The sequence below is a fragment of the Triturus cristatus genome, chromosome 6 (assembly GCF_964204655.1).
Source record: "Triturus cristatus chromosome 6, aTriCri1.1, whole genome shotgun sequence".
NCBI lineage: Eukaryota > Metazoa > Chordata > Amphibia > Caudata > Salamandridae > Triturus > Triturus cristatus.
Window position 1 is genome coordinate 1765364858 of NC_140589.1, and position 19538 is coordinate 1765384395.

General features: G+C 43.6%; 1 protein-coding gene across 1 annotated transcript; it reads right to left on the minus strand.

Moving 5' to 3' along the window:
• Window positions 1–8921: 8921 nt before the first annotated feature.
• On the minus strand, window positions 8922–9215 carry LOC146821956 (large ribosomal subunit protein eL37-like). The gene has a single exon (XM_085609397.1). The coding sequence runs from the start codon at window positions 9213–9215 to the stop codon at window positions 8922–8924; it is 294 nt and encodes a 97-aa protein (XP_085465523.1).
• Window positions 9216–19538: the final 10323 nt, after the last annotated feature.

Here is a 19538-nt window from a genome sequence, read left to right on the forward strand (position 1 = left end):
CACAGATGTGTGGGCTAATCAGTGTTAAAAATGCTAAAACAACAGTTAAATCAGGAAGATTTCCTGCAAAACGGAGAATAAATTGAGTCATAAATCTGGGACGGTTCCCCTTTTATTGCTCATCTTCTTTGAGAGCAAAACAAATTTGTTGAGTGATAAACAGCTTTGCCTACCCGAGGGAGGCCCTAGCAGTGCTGCACGGCAAGGACTAGCACTCCTGGAATGCCCTTTAAATCAAGACAGTGTTATTGTTTTTTTTTCCCAAAACACTCTAGCAGCACGCTCAAGAGTGTTTTCAGGTGTTTTTTGTTTTTATTTTACAAAAATGGCATATGGCTGCATCATACTATGTTGGAGTGGCAACATGTTTCTACTTCTTTGTTGTCCTTTTACAATTCATTATTATAAGAAGCATTAGTCTAATCATGTCAATTAAAGTAAAAGAACATGACGGGCCGGATTCACAAAAGTAACTTACACGTTTGAGTAATTCAGACTTCTGAGTAAGTTTACTACTTTTTGGCTATACCCAAATTCCGAGTGTAAGTTACTCTTTTGGAGTAAATTTACATTCGGAATTTGTGAATAGCTGGAAGGTAATAAACTTACTCAGAAGCGTAAACTACTTAAAAGTGTATAGCTCCCAGGCCCTTCAATTTGTTGGAGACGTGAGCTCGACTTTTGGAGTAAACCAACTCCTAGATTTTGTGACTAGCTAAAAAGTAGAAAAATTACTCAAAATCATAAATTACTCAAAAGAATAAGTTGCCCGTGAATCAGGCCCCGCATCTCACAGAAAAACCTGATTTGTTAAAGGAGGACCCAGAATTCTGAACAAGAGCGCAATCCAACAAGGTGTGCACGGAGACATCTATATCAGACCGCGGTGTCTACACCTGAACTCGGGGAAAGGAACTTTCTGTTTGACGTTTCATGACCTGACACAGTCGGCTATTGGTTGCATTTTGTGCGGCCTTGAAATATCTCCAGATCATGTCTGCCCGAGCACACCACTGACGGCGGACTCCTTTGTTCTATGTGACAAATTAAAGATAGCCACCTTTATTGAAGTGTAGAAGATTGGTGCATGCGTTTTCATCTCCAGCATTTCTCTAACTAACTGGATGCGGTTGTCCATCCCAGTGGAGCCGCACAGCACCTTCCCTTTAATAACTTGATCAGAGCAACATGGCAGTTCCTCCAGTGTGTCCACCTCAGACCCCTTTCCTGCAACAAGTTTGGAGTCATCAAATGTGAAGACGCATTTGGCTTAAGATCTCTACCACTACCTGGGAACACTTTCGGAATCATGTCCCATCACATCTCACGCACTCTCTTTATAGACTGCACATTTACCGGCCAGCTACCGTCCTATTTCTCTGCTTCCAGCTATTGCTAAAGCATGTGAGAAAATGGTCAATAAGCAGTTGACCTCCTTTATCGAGCTGCATGGCCTGTTGCACCCGGCTCAATCTGGCTTCAGGGCCTCGTACAGCACGGAGTCAGCCTTGGTGGAAATCACGGAAGCTATCCGTGAGACTTTGGATGCTGGGGGCAGGGCAGTTTTGGTCCTGTAGGACCTTTCTGCTGCTTTTTATACTGTCCCCCATTCGCTCCTGTTAGCCTGTTTGCAGAAACTAGGTATCATGGGTGCCGCCTGGGAGTGGCTGAAATCCTTCTTAAAAGGTAGAAACCAACAAGTTTGGATCCTGCCTTTTACGTCTACTCACCAAGCTCTTCAGACAGGAGTCCCGCAAGAGTCCGTATTGAGCCCTGTTTTCTTTCATTTCTATATGACTCCTCTTATTGAGCTGGTAGAGGAACTGGGAGCTAAAGTTGTTGCTTAGGGCGACGACACTCAGCTCCTGTTCACTTCGAAAAAATAGGAAACAGCCACCGCCCATGTTAAATCTTGTTTGGCTGCAGTGTTCAATTGGCTTACTTCCGCCCAGGTGAAATGAAATGAAGACAAAACCGAGATGCTACGCTTTGGGGAGTTCCCCCCTTTGTTCTGGCATACTCTCTGGCCGGATGCGTCCCCTAGGCCCTCTCCTTCAGGTCTCCCAGTAAAAAATCTCGGGATTTGGTTCGACAAAAAACTTAGTTTCTCCAAACAAATTAGCAAACTGACAGGCACTTGTTTCGGCATCTTGAAGCTTCTTAAAAAATTCTTGCCTCTTTTGCCTTTGGTTGCAAAAGAAACAGTCGTCAGAGCCCTTGTTACCTTACGCATTGATTATGCAAATGCTTTGTATGTCGGCATTCCCGGTTACCTGATGGACAGAGTTCAGGTGGTCCAAAATGCCGCTGCTAGTTTGCTCTTTGACCTCCCCAAACGTACAAGTATCAGACAGCACCTGCGTGAGCTGCACTGGTTACCGGTGAGGGCAAGGGTTACGTTTAAGGCTCTGGTAACAGCTCATGCGGCGCTCTATGAGTATGGTCCTCTGTATCTCAGGAAACGCTTCCAGTTTTATACCCCTAAAAGGCACCTGCGATCTTCTAACATGCTTATGGCCACTATTCCTAGATTCCACCAGAAAATAAAGGGTGGCAGCTCCCTGGCTTAGTTGGCAGCTATGGCCTGGAACTCCCTCCCTTTTGACTTGCGCAGCTTACAGAACGCTACCCAATTTAGGAAGCGTATTAAAACATTTCTTTTTTTAACTAAGCTGGATTTGTTTGTATCTGTCCTTTTTTCTCCTCCTGCTAACTCTTGGGCTCACGCTGGGACACTCTCTGAGTAGCTGTGCGAGCTATAAAACCCGATAACATAACATAAAAGCTATTTTTAGTCACCTCCCACCCAAAGACATGGCTGTTGTTTGAGGAAATAGATCGCAAACCTCTAAATTTTTGATTGCTTTAGTTTCAACAACTGCCTCCACTGGGATTGCCTAGATCCATCAAAGTTTAAGACCATCACATCCAAAGACTCATTACAAGTCCCCACGACCACATGTTTACAGTCCAGGGTTTGTGTTTCTGTATGTCTTACACTTGTAACAAATCACGACCCTAAAGGCCAGACCACATAGGGAATTTCAGGATGGAGCTACCACAATTCGCTATTCTCTTTTGCCCGAAAGATAATTGTATTCGCTTTCTTGCAATAGAAATAATACTAATGTGCTGAAAACAAAATGAGATTGTAGAAAGAAAGAGGTCTTGTAACCCCAGTCACAAACACATTCTCAGATTCTCACCAAACTATTCCCTCCTCTCACTGCCAACGAGGCGAACAGTCACTAGGAGAGAAAGCCCGCGGTACCCCCGGGTGGGATGCTACCTCCTTTGGGCTGCAGTCATGCTAGGCGTGAGCCTTTCCCCACCCCCGCTGGATCCCTACCTTGTGCTCCTGTGGGTGGAGACCCCATTGGTCGCCGTGCTGCCACCTGCTCTCCCTTTCTGATGATCTAACTTCTCTGCATTAGTTACCTTGGGCAACCCCTGAGATAGTTGGGTTGATTCTTCTTTTTGTTCTAAGTTTACTGTGTTGGCTGCTACGATTCTCGCATATGCCACTGCCACATGGGAGGACGCTCCTTCTCCCATCTCACCACCAAAGCCTGGAACCCCCTCCCCCTCCACCTCCGCACCTCGACCTCGCTGACCGACTTCAGGAAGGGGCTCAAGACCTGGCTCTTCGAATGAGACCTGCAGCAAGCGCCTGGATACCCTTGTGGGTGACAAGCCTTCCTGTTACATTCTTTGTTCAATATTATGATTGTGTTTCTTTAACATGTAATGTTTTCAATGGGGTTCCATGTTCCACTAGTGGAGTTTTGTGGGAGAAATCCTGTTGAAGGCATTGCTAACTGAACTTGGAAGATGCATGTACCTATTTGAACGTGCTGCCAATAAAAGGACTACAATTTAATTTATGAATGGACTTCTTCAATTTTAATACGTCCTCTATAAATACTACTTGATTGAATGATTGAGTTTTCTCTTCCGTACTAGTCAGAATACACCTGGGGTTTGGGCTAGACTGTCACACTTTTTGAGACATCGCAGGATCAGTGGGGTTACCCTGTTTCGGGCGGCACACTGTGGAGGAGGGGTGGGGATGCGGTGCTGTTCTTTCTCCTCCCTGACCTGTATGGGGTGATACCTACGTTAGCCTTGCATAGGTAATCGCTGCTTCCATTATTATACATCCCGACAGGCATACCATGCTCTTCTTGGGTTTATATGTTTAATGACCTTTTGTTACTGTTATGTATTGCATAATATAAATACCACTAAACATAAAACAAATAAATAAAAAACGATTCCCTCCTCTCCCTTCATCCTGGATGGTAGATGGAAGACCACAGCACATCTTGCAGCAGTGAGCCTGAGGGGCAGACCATTTTCACTATCTTGAGGGGGGTCATGCAATGGGAACCCTTTCTATCTCAAGAACTAAAACCTATCGTGCCTGTGTTACTCCCACCATAGTGTCAGTGCTCTCTGCGTCCTAGGGCACGACACCGCCACTGAATCACGTCACAGGTGGACAAATAACAGCTTCCACATTCCTTACGTTTTTCCACTGTCATCAGACAATATACCAACATACCCTACAGAACATGATGTACGACTGGCCCGAGGGACTCGGTTGACGCCTTTCTACCATCAAGAGACAGCAGGGCCATCAGTGTTATCTTCTTATTGGCTTTCTCCACTACTCTACGAATATTGTCAACACCTTGTCTTTATTTTATGAATCCGGAGTGGTCTGGTTCCGTGCAAAAAGGAATAGTCTACTCTGCGGGATGCTAACATTTTTGTGTACATTTTGTATGTCTACATTTAATAAAGTTGTAGGTCTGTACAAAGAAAAAGAGCTCTTCCGGCCCGCCTGATTCATGCACAAGTGTGATCTCTTCCAGTTCTAGGAATGATTTATAGACCATTGCCATTCTCACTGACAACAGCGTACAAATATTTTTTTATAAAATAAAAGCTTTTGTGAGACCATCTGGAACAGCTTGTTGACCAGATTGTAGTTCCTTGATTATCTTTATCACTTCTTGCTCTGATTTAGGTTTCTACAGTGTCCCACTATTGTGTGGGTTGAACCTCGTTAGCTGAAGGTCAGGAAATAAATTGTATCCATTTGACCTTGTCTATCGATTCCTGGTGCTACTATCGAATTCCCTAAATGAATGCCATTTTGTCTGTTCTGAAGTAGTGATCTGACCTCTGAACCTGACTACATTTGGGTTTCCAGTTCCACTTTTGGACATTATCATTTTTGCTCCCAGCAATCTGTCTAAATTTTTGGGTGTTTCATCAGAGTTGTTTGATCCTCAACAGCTCCTGTTCCAAAGAGTTGACTTCGCAATAATTTTTGTTTGTTAGTGTAACTTTTTATTGCCATTTAAATATGACAAGCTTATCACAGCAGTATATCATTTACGATACAAAACAACAACCCTGCCTCCCTCCCTCCCTCCCTAACATGCTCCACCATAACACACGGAAGGATCACATGGTGGTCAAATAAAAGTGCCTTTTGTGTATGCAGACACAAAGGATTGCCCTCACCCAATCACATTCAGTATCAGCGGTGACCAATCACAGTCCCCCAAACAGCATCTCGTCCCCCTTCCCTCACGTAAATACCAAACCCAGAAGCAAAAACCTCCGACTAAACTTTTTTTTTCTTTCGAGGCGGGATCATCCCCAACAGACACTGTCCAACATCCTTGGGAACGGACCATCCCGTAACCGTATTCAAGGTCTCCAATATTGTCTGGCAGTATGTATCTGGTTCGGAGAACCCCCCGTTAAATTGTATAAAATCTGCCCCTTGCCTGGCACAGCAGAGGCAGGCTGATGAATGCCCCAGCTACATCACATGCAGCGTAGACAGATAAACTAAATTGTACTGAAGCAGTTTAAATCTCTCAGTCACCCCTTAATGCACACCCTCCCACTCCTTGTCGGACAGAGGACCACCCAGAATTTCATGCCACCTAGTGTGCACCGGAAGGTCGTGCAACCAAAGATTCTCCCGTAGCATCCTGTACACATGCGAGATCAGTCTTCAACCCTCAGCCATACTAGACAGTGTCCATAATGTCTGCGCGTCCCATGGGACTTCAGGGAAAGAAGTCCAAATCCAGCGGACCGTTGCCGTAATTTTAGCAAATTGTCTGGTCCCCAAGTTGAATGCTTCTACGGCATCAGCCAGAGTAACAAAACTGTCATTCCGGTACAAGTTTCACAATGAGTCACACCCCCCGGCTCACCATCTATCAACTGACATCATCGATGTCATGACGCGAATGGGCGCAGTGTCCAAATACACATACAAGGTGCATATGGCAAGGCCTTCCGGACTGCCCTATCCCGGGATCTGCATACCTGCTTCACCACAAACAGTACAGAGTCCGGAATCCCTTCACCCAACATCAGGAGCTCTGGCTAGGGAACTCGATTACAAGTTCCACGAAGCGACCTCAGCTCCCAATTCGCCCCCTCATCAAACCAATGCACCGCATGCTGCAATTGAACAGCTAGGTAGTATATGTCCAGGCAAGGCAGTTCAAGTCCCCCAGGGGTGCTTAAGCGGGGCCTGGCCAACCCTCTACCTCCCCAAGGCCCATAGCATTTCGATAACCAATTTATCCAATTCTATGAAATACTTCCTTGGAATCTCGAAAATGGCCTCTTGAAAGACAAACTGGCAGAGTGGCAGAATATTCATTTTCACTACACCAGCTTACCCATCAGGGATAGTCGGAGGGTGTTGCAGAAATTAATGGTGGGTTTAAGCCCCTCCAGCACCCTTCCTATATTCAAAGCCTCAAATGACGCCACCTCCCATGAAATCCTGATCCCCAGATACCGGACACTGGTCACCTCCCAGGGAAGGCCCAGACAAGGAAGATTCTGCATCGGTCTCCCCCTCCCCTCCAGTTCTCCAAAAGGGAACAAATTCAATTTGATCCATGTCACAGTGAACCCAGAGACCCCCCAAATTCTGACAGGGCAGCCAATAGAATAGGAACCAAATACGTCGGTTGGCAGAGATATACAAAGGCATCATCTGCGTATTAAGAGACCACATGTGTTGTCTCTTTAATTTGGATTCCCCACCCCGCATCACATAGCACATCTTACACGCTAGGGGCTCCATTGCTAGCGTGAACAGCAAGTGTGATAAAGGGCAGCCCTGTCTTTCTCCCCGATACAAGAAGAAGCACAGTAATAGCGTCCCACCCGCTCATAGTCAAGTCACTTGGGCACTATATAACAATTGTACCCATTTTAGGGACCGCACCCCAATGTCCACCTTCCGCAGGACCCGCCATAGAAATTCCTGTGACAGGGAATCAAACGCTTGTTCAAATTCAAGCAGCGACAGAGCGTAGTAGTTGTCCTCCAAGATAATGGCATGCAAGATTAGCGACGGTTTCCGCAGGTTATACAAAGTGTTCCTACATGGGATGAATCAGTTGTGGCATGTGTTTGAGCAACCTGGACACCAAGATCTTGCTGAGTATTTTTATATCCACATTAAACATTGAGAGAGGGAAATAAGAAGTAATCTCTTTAGCATCCTTGTCTGGATTAGGCAACATAATAATGAACATCTCCATTATAGATTTAGGCAACTGGCCCCTCCCATAGCCTCATTATAGACCTCCAACAGGGAGTCTGCAGAAATGCCTGTCTGTGTTGGTACTGCTCAGCTAGTAGTCCATCACCAACCGGAGACTTGGTGGTCTTCAAAGCCCGCATCACAACCAATATCTCCTCCCTAGTTATGGGTGCATCTAAACTATCTCTGGCCTCACTCGAAAGGAAGGCCATCCGTAAACCATCAAGATATGTATCTCCCTCTGCAAGTTAGGACGCAGTGGGTGCCATGTATACCGTCTGTAGATGTGCTGCAAAGACTTCAGTAAGACCCTGTTGAGTATGGACCTCCTTACTTTGCCATAAGTTGATCTGACCTTGTCATTTCATGATCTCCCTAAGTGAGGATAACGTCCCTGTATCACTATAGTCCTCTTCCTCTACACTAAGTTCCCCCCTCTAGTTTTTCCTTTGTTAAAGCCCATGGTCTGCTTTGACATCTATTCTCTTTCTCCGATACACAACTTTCAAAGTGTTCCATAATGTAGTGAGGGAAATCTTCCTATGATCATTCTCCGTAAAATATTGCTTTAGCTTTGTCTGAATTGCAGTAGCATGACCTTGTCTGTGATCAGGGCGACCCCAGGTTTCCAGGGTCCCATTTTTCTTCTATGTGGAGTTATATAGAGGTCCCATATGACTTGTGAATGATCAGAGATTGCTATTATACCCGTGTCCAATGCGTTTATGCTCCATACGAGGTCAATCCTATAATAGGTTCTGTGGGCATGAGATAATTATGAGTGTGCACTGTCCACCTAATGGGGGGAGCTGGATTTCTTGCAGGGCATATTTAAAACTAGGGTCCCCTTCTCTACTGCTGCGTACTTCATCCTCGCACCACCCAGTGTCCTTTCCTTGTTAAGCCACTTCCCAGGTATGTGATCAAGAGTACCACCACCTATCTGCACCCTAGAGGCTTCTCACTGGAATGTGCCTTTAAAGAGTATGCAGATCACAAAGTGCACACTACTCATAGTGTGCTTGCGAGCTGGGGCCACCCTCACAAAGGCATCCACAGCAATATAACATCCATATGCAATTACCCACTAGTTGTAGGTGTTTCCCCCTTTCCACTCGAAGTATTGTCAGACACATCACAATCATGATTTGGGAAAAGGCAGGAAGGTGATGCCAGCATTCCTTGTGTATTCAACTGAGTGAAGGCTTCTGCCATATGAGACTTCCAAAGACCACACAAACAGTTGCACCTAGTGTAGAGGTGTAAGTAGTTCACTTTCATTTTCACTGCCATTATCCTGAATAAGCATCACCAACCAAAATATTTATGAGGAACTCGATGCAGCAACTGCTGCCCTCTTCGGTTTTGGTGTTGTGCCCTCACGGAATCCATTCCTGAATCTATGGTAGACAACCTTTAAATGTCTCATACTGCCGGTACCTGTGGTGTTGCGTCTCTTAGCCTTCACATTCCAGTTATACTTTCTCTTGCGCTTAGTGGGATATCCGCACTTGCCACAAGTACATTTCTGGAGATGGTACGCCTTTGATCCAAAATGACGACACAGTGAGTGCATCTTGTTTCGGCGTTTGCCAAATGATGACGTTCCCTTCATCATCTTGCCTCAATGGGCGATACCTGGTCTCTTCCTGATCTGCCAATAACATCTAGTGAGCCGACTGATGGCTCTAAAGTAGGTCCAGTGCATGGAGTCGATGAGCCCCAATCACTCAGAGCCTCCTTCCCTGGTGAAGCTTCCACTCCGGTGACAGCCAGGCTCTCCACGTGAGGCCGCTGTCTTACTTATTGCATAGGCCCAATATGGCTGCTGCATAAGGGTAGAGCAATGCCTCAATTACTGCATTCCAGGCTGTCACTCACTCCTTCAAAGACAGAGCAAACCTCTCACATATCCTAGAGGGTTCCCCCCTTGAGGCTTCAGTTGCTTGGTTTCAGGTGAACAAGTTCCAGTGATTTGTGACCATCATGGCGGGGATCCAGGTCGGAACTCACTTCATGAGAGCCATGTTTGCTCCGATGCCACCCCCTCATTCTTATACTGCTTAAGACCTACATCACATTGGTACCTAAGGTGCTAGTGGTGTGTTAACATCTCTGTTTGGAGGTTCAGGAGCTCTTTTAAGAACCCTACACACCTTAATTACTACCACAAAATGGGTATAATCAATGCAAAATAAACTATGGTTCTATGGACTCATTGCTAAAATAAATGAATCACTTGAGGGATGATGCCCTCCTTCCCTCCTCTTTTCCTTCTACCATATAAACAATTCTAAATCATTTTCTATATTGCTTACATGTGCTGTGCCTCATTGCTTTCCAGCTAGGTTCCAAAACTAGACACACACATATGCATATGTACATGCATTCGTACATTTTACGCTTTGACCAGGTGGACCTAGTGGAACACTTGTGTCCACTGCTTCTTCACCCACACATGAGAAACATGTAGCTCCTACTTTTGGTAGGCATCTATAACAGGTGATGGCGTTCATTTGATCATCACCTCTTGTCTTGAACAAACAGTGCCACTTTATGGTAGGTTATTCCCTTTGCTGTGCACAGTTTGTTTTCTGGTGCATCCAATGAGTATTCCATGTGATGGCTACAGCTGTGGCCATCAGATAAGCCTACAGAAAAAACACTTCCAAGGCCAACATCGATTTTCTTTTAGATCAGAACTGATTTGAGCACTAAACCAACCAAACAACAATTTCAGACTCTCTAAAAGACAACTATCCCATCCAACTGTCATATCTGATCCCACTGTCAAATGGGAAATTTGCAGTATTCTTCATTGACAAGATTCAAAACATAAAATCTGATGTTACCACAGTTCTCCACCCCCATCAGCTTTAGTGAAATGACAACTAAATATTCATTGTTTGACCAAATCTCCCAAACTGAAGTCAAAAGAACTACAGACAAAACAATCCGCTACTCGCCTAGTTCTATAACGACCGTACTCTCCATAATTTATTGGGAGATTTCAACTTCTGCCTTAGCGTAACTTCTGCCATCTTTCTGCTCAAGCTAACCATGCCTGCAAGTCATTCCATCGATGACGTGCAAAGCTTTGTTTCCATAGGTGGCATTTAAAGCGAGAATTTTTTGATTAGCTTCTGCAGTGGTATGAGTTTACCTTTCAGAATCTGTCTAAGGTCTTCTTCATACTTTCTCATGACTTCAGAATCTTACATGTGTTTCAAACGTTGTTTCAAACTTAACACATGATCTCTTTGGAGTTCTGTGTTCGAAAGCCTATCAATTTATGCCTTGCCTCTGCTTGTGTAAGTAATGCTGATTTGGAGTGGTGGGGGATCCCCTTATCACCTGTTTCAGTTGCTTCTAGATTTTTCTGTTTATAATAAACATTGTAGGCTTTCATGGGCAACATTTCTTTAACTCTACCAACAAATATGTTGTAACAAATTTCATCTCCATAGTCAACTCCTATTTTACCTAGGCCTGGGCGGTAAATTCCGTTCCGTTCGCGGAATTTGCGGAATTTGGGTAATTTCGCGTTCCGCGGAGAACGCGAAATTGCCCAAAAATATGCGTTCCGCGACTTCGCGAAATTTTTTGCTTGTTCGCGTTCTCAATATGCGTGTTCGCGAGATATTTCACCCCGAGCACGCAAACAGCGATCGCGAACAGGAAAAAAGTATCGCGAACAAGCAATTCCGCGTGTTCGCGGAATTTCTGCGTGTTCACGGAGATTTTTTACCGTTTCGCAGAGATTTGTGGAACGCGATTACGCAAATTCCGCCCACCCCTAATTTTACCCATAATACATTTCATGATTGAGTCAAGGCCAGCCAAGCCAAAACCCTGCTACAAAATGTACTGCAGACATTAATGACCTAAACAACAACTGACATTAGTAGACTTCCATTCCTCGCCAAAGTGACTGTGTTAGTGACTAACTTAAGAATTATCTCAACAATAGCACGTTACTAGATGAAAACCAAGTTACTGGATGAATACAACAGGTTTCAGATCTGGTTGCATTGCTGGGACTATCCTGATGCATATGATTGATGATTTCCTCTGCATCCTTGATAAAGGAGAACATTCTTGTCTCATTCTCTCTGACCTTTCTGACGCTTTTGATACTATTGAATACAGAATCTTCCTGAGCCCTCTAAAATATTGTCCTGGTTTTGGCAACAGTATGAAATTATTAACTTTATATCTTATAAACTGCTACCTATGTCTGCACTGAAAACACCTACCTATCTCTTGTAATATAGAGTAACCCACAGGTTCTAGCCTTGCTTCTGCCCTCTTCAATGTCTATATTTATCATATTGGTGATTTGTTGGGTTACTTGGGCATTGCCTACAACTAATATGCTGATGACTCTCAGCTTTGCCGGAAGGTCTCTTTTGAAAATGTTCTTCATAAATTATTAATGGTGCTATGGAAAGCACATTTCCGAAAGGCAGTACATCTACGGAAATGTAACAGAATTTCTACATATTTCTATCACTACCTCCACTTGTCCCATCCAAACACGGCTTGACACTTATTCGGCTATAAATATTGCCCATTACCTCATCAACAGTGTCAAGTGCATTAACATCCTAGATGAGTCAGATATTGGAGTGACACTATTACTTGCTCCAAACATGGAAAACATGTACATTTATTAGTTCATACTTCTGGATTGCCTCACTTCCAGCTACTTTACTGATCATCACTATAAAATGGTTGTCCAAGCCCTGGTTCTATGTCATAATGTTCGGCTTACCGGCCTACCCAGGATCTTACTAACAAACTTAAGACTACTCTAATGCTGAAGACCACTTGGTTACACAGTTTTGAGAACATCACAAATGCCCTGACTAGACAATAATGGTTTCCTATTGAAGCTAGATCCATCTTCAAAACTGTATGTCTGATACATTACATTTTCCATAATAAATCCCCTCAATAACCAGCAAAATGATATCTATATCCAGAGATGAATACTCGCTAGGCAGTATGGAGCTATTGTGAATTAAAGCCATTGCCTTGAAAAAGGCACTGCCCTTCTCTTAATCAGGATCCACCTCAAAGGTCTTGGTCACTCCTGCACTTCCATGGCTGTAACTAATCAGATGTTCAAGAGAGAAATTAAAAAAAATGTTTGTCCTCTGTTGCTATCTACTGGCTCATTTGTCACTGAAATTACTTTTTTGCTCTCTCAACACAAAGATGAATGCTGTATCTGATGATGAACTCTGCACATAACTCCCCTCTTCACCTTCTCATCCTTCCCATTCTCTTCACCTGCTCAGTATTGCCATTCTGAATTTGTCCTTTCATGCCTGCTATACTTTCTCTTCTATAGAGAAACAGCATCAAACAACAGTCATTCTCTCATGATAGTTTTCTTGAGTGAGGCAAGCAGAGAGCATACAATTACCTTCCACCTATTCAGTATTTCTGTGCGTGGTTGCTGCATGATTGATTGCAATATTCAGCGTGTCAGGGTACTGTCTTACTCTATGCATTTTTAAAATTTTTATTGCCACTGCTTGCCATGGACAATTGCATTTCTGGTTCTCTCAATTCTTCGTGTTAGTTTTCTTGAGTGTTCAAGTAATTTACAATCTCCTTCACAATCCTTATTTCTGTTGTGATTGTTCTGTTTCAGATATATGTATTTTTTCTAGGTGTTGAGCGCATAAGATTTGTTTTCTAGCACATTAGGATTGTTTTTATCGTTGACGGGGTACAGTGTTTCCCCCCCCTCCCCCCACCCCCCTTTGTGGCCACAAAGAAGCAGTTGTGAATGTTTCCATCCAAAAGAGGATTCAGTCACCACTTTCTTTGGAAGTATTCTTTTGGAAACATGGCTGTTGTTTCTCACTCTATAGCTTGTGTTCCTTATTCTATAGTATTGTGCTTTCTGTGATCCTCAATATTTTTCAGTGATTTCAGAAGGTGTTTGCTCAAGGATCCTATGAGATACTAAAATGTCATAGCTCGCAGCAAGGGCATTAGCAGTTGTTAAAGACACTCTCCCATGTCCTATAGAAAGGAAGAAGACGTTTCACAACTAGTAAAGTCTAAAGCACACAGGCTATAAAGCTATTAGAACTTTACATCCACTCAGGATAAAATCTTCTAAATGAAGCAGGAAGAAACAGAAAGACAAGCACTGGAATGTTGAAGTGGAAGGTTTATACCAATCATTATCATCCCGCAGCTACTCCATTGTCTTAACTGGAGCTCTCAGCATTCCATTGTTCTAATATGACATGTCCTTTGGTCCCTTTCTTGAAATGGAGACAAGACATCAAATTCAACAAAAGAACAATGATGAACTCAATAACAACAGAGAGAGGATTAGTAGACTCTTTGCTACCTATACGTATAAGGAAATAACCACGTGGATTCTGCTCTGTTTTTAACTTGGAAAACATGAATCTTAATTAAATACTTATTAGAAAATTACCATAAGTAGTGCGCAATCAAATTGCTTCATTTTTCAACTATACAAAATCATTCTAAGTGTGTGCCACAGTGCTGATGCCACCAGCTCATCTACATTTTTGCTTTTTGTCTATTTTATCTCTAGTTACCCATCCCTATGTTTGCACTTTATATGCAGCAACATTCTTTTAAATTTCTAGATCAATTTTTTATTTACATTAATTTCTTAGACAAATTCACATGCTTTATATACCACTTCAATTTATGTGTTGCTGTCATCTCTCTCATCTCATGGAGTGAATCTGTCAAACACTTATATGTTTGATATCTGTCGTAGGCTATAATAACCATTTTGTTTTTTTGCCAACACGCATTACTTTTTTATGTTGAAATAGCTGTAGATCACTTCCTCCAGAAGGTAGATTAGGGTGGGTGTTTGGGGTTTTATCCCTAATAGCCTAACAAATGTATTATTAAATAAATAGTTGGGTCCAGGAGCTTTCATTTGGGTATGGTAAGGTGTCTGTGGGATTTCACCTGGGATTTTTAAATACTCAGATAAAAACACACACACCTACTTTTGTCTCTGTTTTGAAGGTCTTAAAACATGGTATTTTGTTTAACAAAATACTGTATTTTAGGTACCCCTCACAATCCACACTCCTTTCCCTTCCCACTGACCCTAAAGCCATCCTCATGCTCTGCTTCTCATATAATTATTAACATGATGGGGCATATTTACAAGTGAATGGCAAAGCGTGACGTTAAGCAAAAATTACTAATTCCACGCTCTTCCATTCTGAAAAATACAGGGATCCATCGTAGTTACAATGGTACGGCACATCCCTGCTAAACTCAGCTGACTAGCGCTAATGCAGACACCCTTGCATCACAGTGCAAGGGTGCCTGCATTGAGGGGATGATTGTTTATGTGCAGGAAAGTGTCCCTTCTTTCACATTATTGTGAGGATATCAGGCACTGGCTCAGTTTCCTCCCCTACTCCCTCATCAGCGACCAGTATCATGGTCATATCTGCCCTGTCATGGTGGGGTTTCAAGCTGTTCACATGCCCCTTATATCGTATACAATAAGAAATAAATATTACAAATAGAAAGTATTGTATCATTTAAAGGTAAATGCAAATCTAACATGATTCGCATGCAATCATAAATGAAAAGATTTTATAGCTGTACCACCATTGCTTGAGTGTAAACAGCATTTTTATCAACATTTTTGACTATTCCAGATAAAATGAAATAAAAAATTCGGAAATCACTCTATAGCCCTTTGGATAACTTTAAATTCTCATATCCCGAAATGCATTGGGTGATTTTAAATAAAATCGTGACATGTTGAAACCCCCTATTCTCCTGCGTTTTTATATAATCATGAACTTGTACAAGAATGAGTAAAATGAATTGATGAAGTTAAAGGGAAATACGTGAAAAGTAAAGGAGAAAAATGTGAAACAAATGAAGTTTGAAATATAAATTCGATTTATTGGATTCATTCATGATGGGCGTGGCTGTGTAACTTGATGGGGATCGGATGTGGTTCCTTCGTGGTCTTTCTATATTGTAGCACAATTGGGTGGAGCGTGGAGCAAGCGAGCAGGCCTTCAAAGTTTTGAAGCAATTGAGTACAGTAAATATGGAGCACAGTAAACAGGGAGCACACTGGTGTACATCTCACCACCTCTGAAAGACTGTATTTGAAGCAGTCAGAAGATGTAATCAAACAAAAACAGACCTGTAGTGACTATCTATCATAGGAAATCAAGAAACCCTTGAAATGCGTAATTTAAGGTAGCTATGTATCTTTAATTCCCATCTCCACAATTCACTTTCCATGACATCACACATGATATAACAGAAGACATTACTGTTGGAAAGTGGCTTATTAGTAGTGGTAAATATATATTTACCGCTGGCAATAAGGCAACTAACGCGGTCTAAGGCTCAGAAATTATTCCCATGCTCAACTCTTGGTAGCTTGGCTGCGAGCAGGTAGGCTTAACTTCAAAGACAAGTATGTAAAGCATTTAAACACCAATTAAGCAAATATTTAAGACACAACACACAATAGAAATCCAACACCAATTTATAAAAATAGGAAATAGTTTTATCTTTAAAGTGACACTAAAACAAAAAACATTAAATGAAGGGAACAGGAGATATGACTTTTTAAAGAGTTACCACTATATAGCACATAGAAACGTTCAGCGCCTATTGGGACATCTGGTCGCTCAAGTCCAGGACAAAGTCAAAGTTTTAGGCCAACCGTGATGGTAGGTCTGGGTCAAAGTTTTTACCTTCTGACTTAGAAAAGTTTCTAGAGCTTTTCTTTCTGCGGTCCCTCGAACCGCTCAGCCAGTCCGGATTCGGTGAGGGTTCGCCGGTTTGCCTTGCAGTGAGCTCCCGGTCAAACCTATGGAAGTCAGACCTCCAGAGCTTTCCAGTTGGATGAACCAAGGATCCAGCCTGGCTCGCAGTTGAAGGTGTCTCTCACGGTTGGTCCCAGTCACTTTTGCTACGTTCGGACTTAGAAACGTTTACGGAGCTTATTCTCCCGGGGGTCCCTTGATGCTCTTCACCAGGCTGGATTCAGTGAGGGTTCGCACGCTTGGGTTTCCACCAACTCCCGGTCAAACTTTGGAAGTTGGACCTCCGGAGCTTTTCAGCTCGACGAATCTGGATGGCAGGCCACCTCGCGGTTGATGGTTGCCAGCTTGGCTGGGCAGGTCTAGTCGACCCACTTATGGAGCTTTTTTACAAAGTTACTCCAAAGTTCTTCAAACTTATGGAACTTCGTACTGAAGTTCTTTTGAGGGTCCCAAAGTGTCCAATACTGACTCCAAGGGTCTGTAAGCTCCACAATGGTCCTTGAAAGTTTGGGACTTCAACTCCCACAATCCACTTGGACAAAACCCTAACAAATCCACTGGTAGTACTTCAGGCTTGGTGCTTATGGCCCAGGTGAGCTCTGTTAACCTGTAGCTTGCAGGGAGTCCACTCTTTAGTCCTTGTGAAGCAAGTTAGGTCCACACGACTGTAGTTCCAGATTGTGCAGCAGGTGCAGTCATTCAAAGGGCAGGGACTGGTTGGTGCAAATCAAACTTCTCAGCATGGACCCTTCTTCTTCCTCTTGTTTCAAGCAGCAGATCAGAGAGGCACTGCCCTTCTCAGAAACTTATTCAGTGCTCTCTGGGGTCACACAGGAGGGCGTTCCTGTCCAATGAGGTGTAGGAGAACACCCCAAGGCATGACCATTTCCTCCAAAGTGTGGCACAATGATCGCCCAGAAAGCACTAGTTCTCCAAAATTCAATATGGCTGGAGTCCCAGCAGGAAGACAAGACCTGGTTAAACAAACCTCCAGGATGGTGGCTCTTCTCCATATTTCCCCTCCCCCTAACATCTGCACATTCCTTCCTTAAGCCTGCCATCTGGCTGGGTTCAAACAGAAGAGGTGTAAATGAAACTGGTTTCTCCTGCCTGTCTCCTCTTTCTTTTGAAGATTATTATTTTCGACCCCTCCCTCTTGCTCTGGCATTCCTACGTAGCAGAACCCTCTCCTCCCAGAATGGCTCAGTCACCTCATCAAAGCAGTCTGCTAATCCACTTAACTGTGACCAGTCAGGACAAATCACTGAAAGGCTGAATGGCCTTGAAGACCGTATTGAAAAAACTGGCAGCCATTAAACTCTCTATCGACATCGGTCAACTCGGATATGCTGGCTAACACCACAGAGGTCCAATCTCTCAGAGGAGCATTGCATCTTTCTAGAAACAGATTGCGACTGTAGAATGCAAACTCACTGATGTGGAAAAAAGACTTGATACTCAACCAGGCTGGAGGCCCGAACTATGGAGACTGCACAAAAAGACCATAGACCTAGAGGACCATATTTGGAGGGAAAATGCATGCAAATCTGGGTTCCCTGAGAAACTAGAAAAGGATAACACGATGTGTATTCTCTGCAATCTGATCCTGACTTTGCTGAATATTAACTTTAAACCCTCCCTTGGAACTACATCGGGCACACTGAGTCCGCACCCGCTATCATGTAAAGGTCACGTTCCATGGTCAATTATCACTCTGCTGCATCAGACACCAGTAAGCGTGCACCCTAATCATGGCGGCAAAATGCACTGCCTGTATCAATTTGAAAACAGTCAGATGTTCTTTCGGCAAACTTCTCTTCTGATACCAACAAGAGGAGGAAATGCTTTTTGTCACACCGCTCTCAAATTTGCAAGCAGGAAATTAAATATGGCCTGCTAATGTTATGTTATGTTATGTTAGCAGGAACTTTTAGACCGCACGGTCACCAGGAGGTTTCATGGCGCTAATCTTGGATAGTGTTGCGGCGCGAAGGACTATGCGTAAGCTTGCTCAAACAAACCAGGTATTAAGCACCTTTCTGAACCCCAGCAGGTTGTCGCGCATCCTGATTGCCAGAGGAAGAGAGTACCAGAATTTAGGGGCGAGGTAGGAGAACCTACACCCTCCCTGATATTTGAGTTTAATGGCAGGGGTAGTCAGTAGTTGAAGATGAGCAGACCGTAAGTTACGAAGTGGGGCGTGCTTTACAATCATACAGCTGATGAATTTGGGGCTCCTGCCATGCAATGCCTTAAAGATTAAGCACCCTGTCTTAAAAGGTGCACGTTGGGCAATTGGTAACCAGTGAAGTTTGGATAGCCAGGGTCTGGCAAGTTGCCATTTTGGCTGTTATTAAATTAATCTCACAGCTTGATTCTGTACTAATTGTAGGCGTTTGAGTAGGATAATACTAATACTAGCCACAATGTTGATCACTGTCCACAGACGCATTACGGAATACGAGGATCCTAAAGATCTGGGTGCGATTGGTAGCCTGACCTCTCTGAGGAGCTACACTCCTGCCCTTCCCTTCAGGGCATAGGGTACTCAGAAGTCACCTGCCTGTACTGTATTCCTTAAGACTGTGAAATTCCTACAAGAAATATAGTGGGCCCACCGTGTCAGAGTTCTGTGACTGGCGCTTTTAAGACTCTTGCCTCAGACCGACATCATACATAGGCTGCCCACATCCTTGCCAGCTGTGAATCTCAACGAGGCGCAGTATTGCCATTACCCACTCCTCCCACATTATCAGTAGATTCTCTCAGCTTTAATGGCTTAACGCATTTCATTAAACCTCAGAAAATCCTTTCATTCCTTAGTCGTCGATGACCGGATATTGTGTTACTGCAAGGAGACACACTTGACGCCAGAAAAGGGTGCTAAATTATGTAGAGGATGAGTCTGCAAATCCTTTCACACTAACTATGCCGGATAGGTTACTGTCCCCAAGCCACTCCAACCAAACCCAGGAAGAACGGGGATGCAATACTAGGACATAAATCATTGCCTGCCAGAGTCCTGCAGAAATGGGGGAGCGCTATGTGTTTGTGAAATCCTGTATCATAGTGGGATCTATGTACACCCCAATAGGCAACAAGTCAGGCTTCCT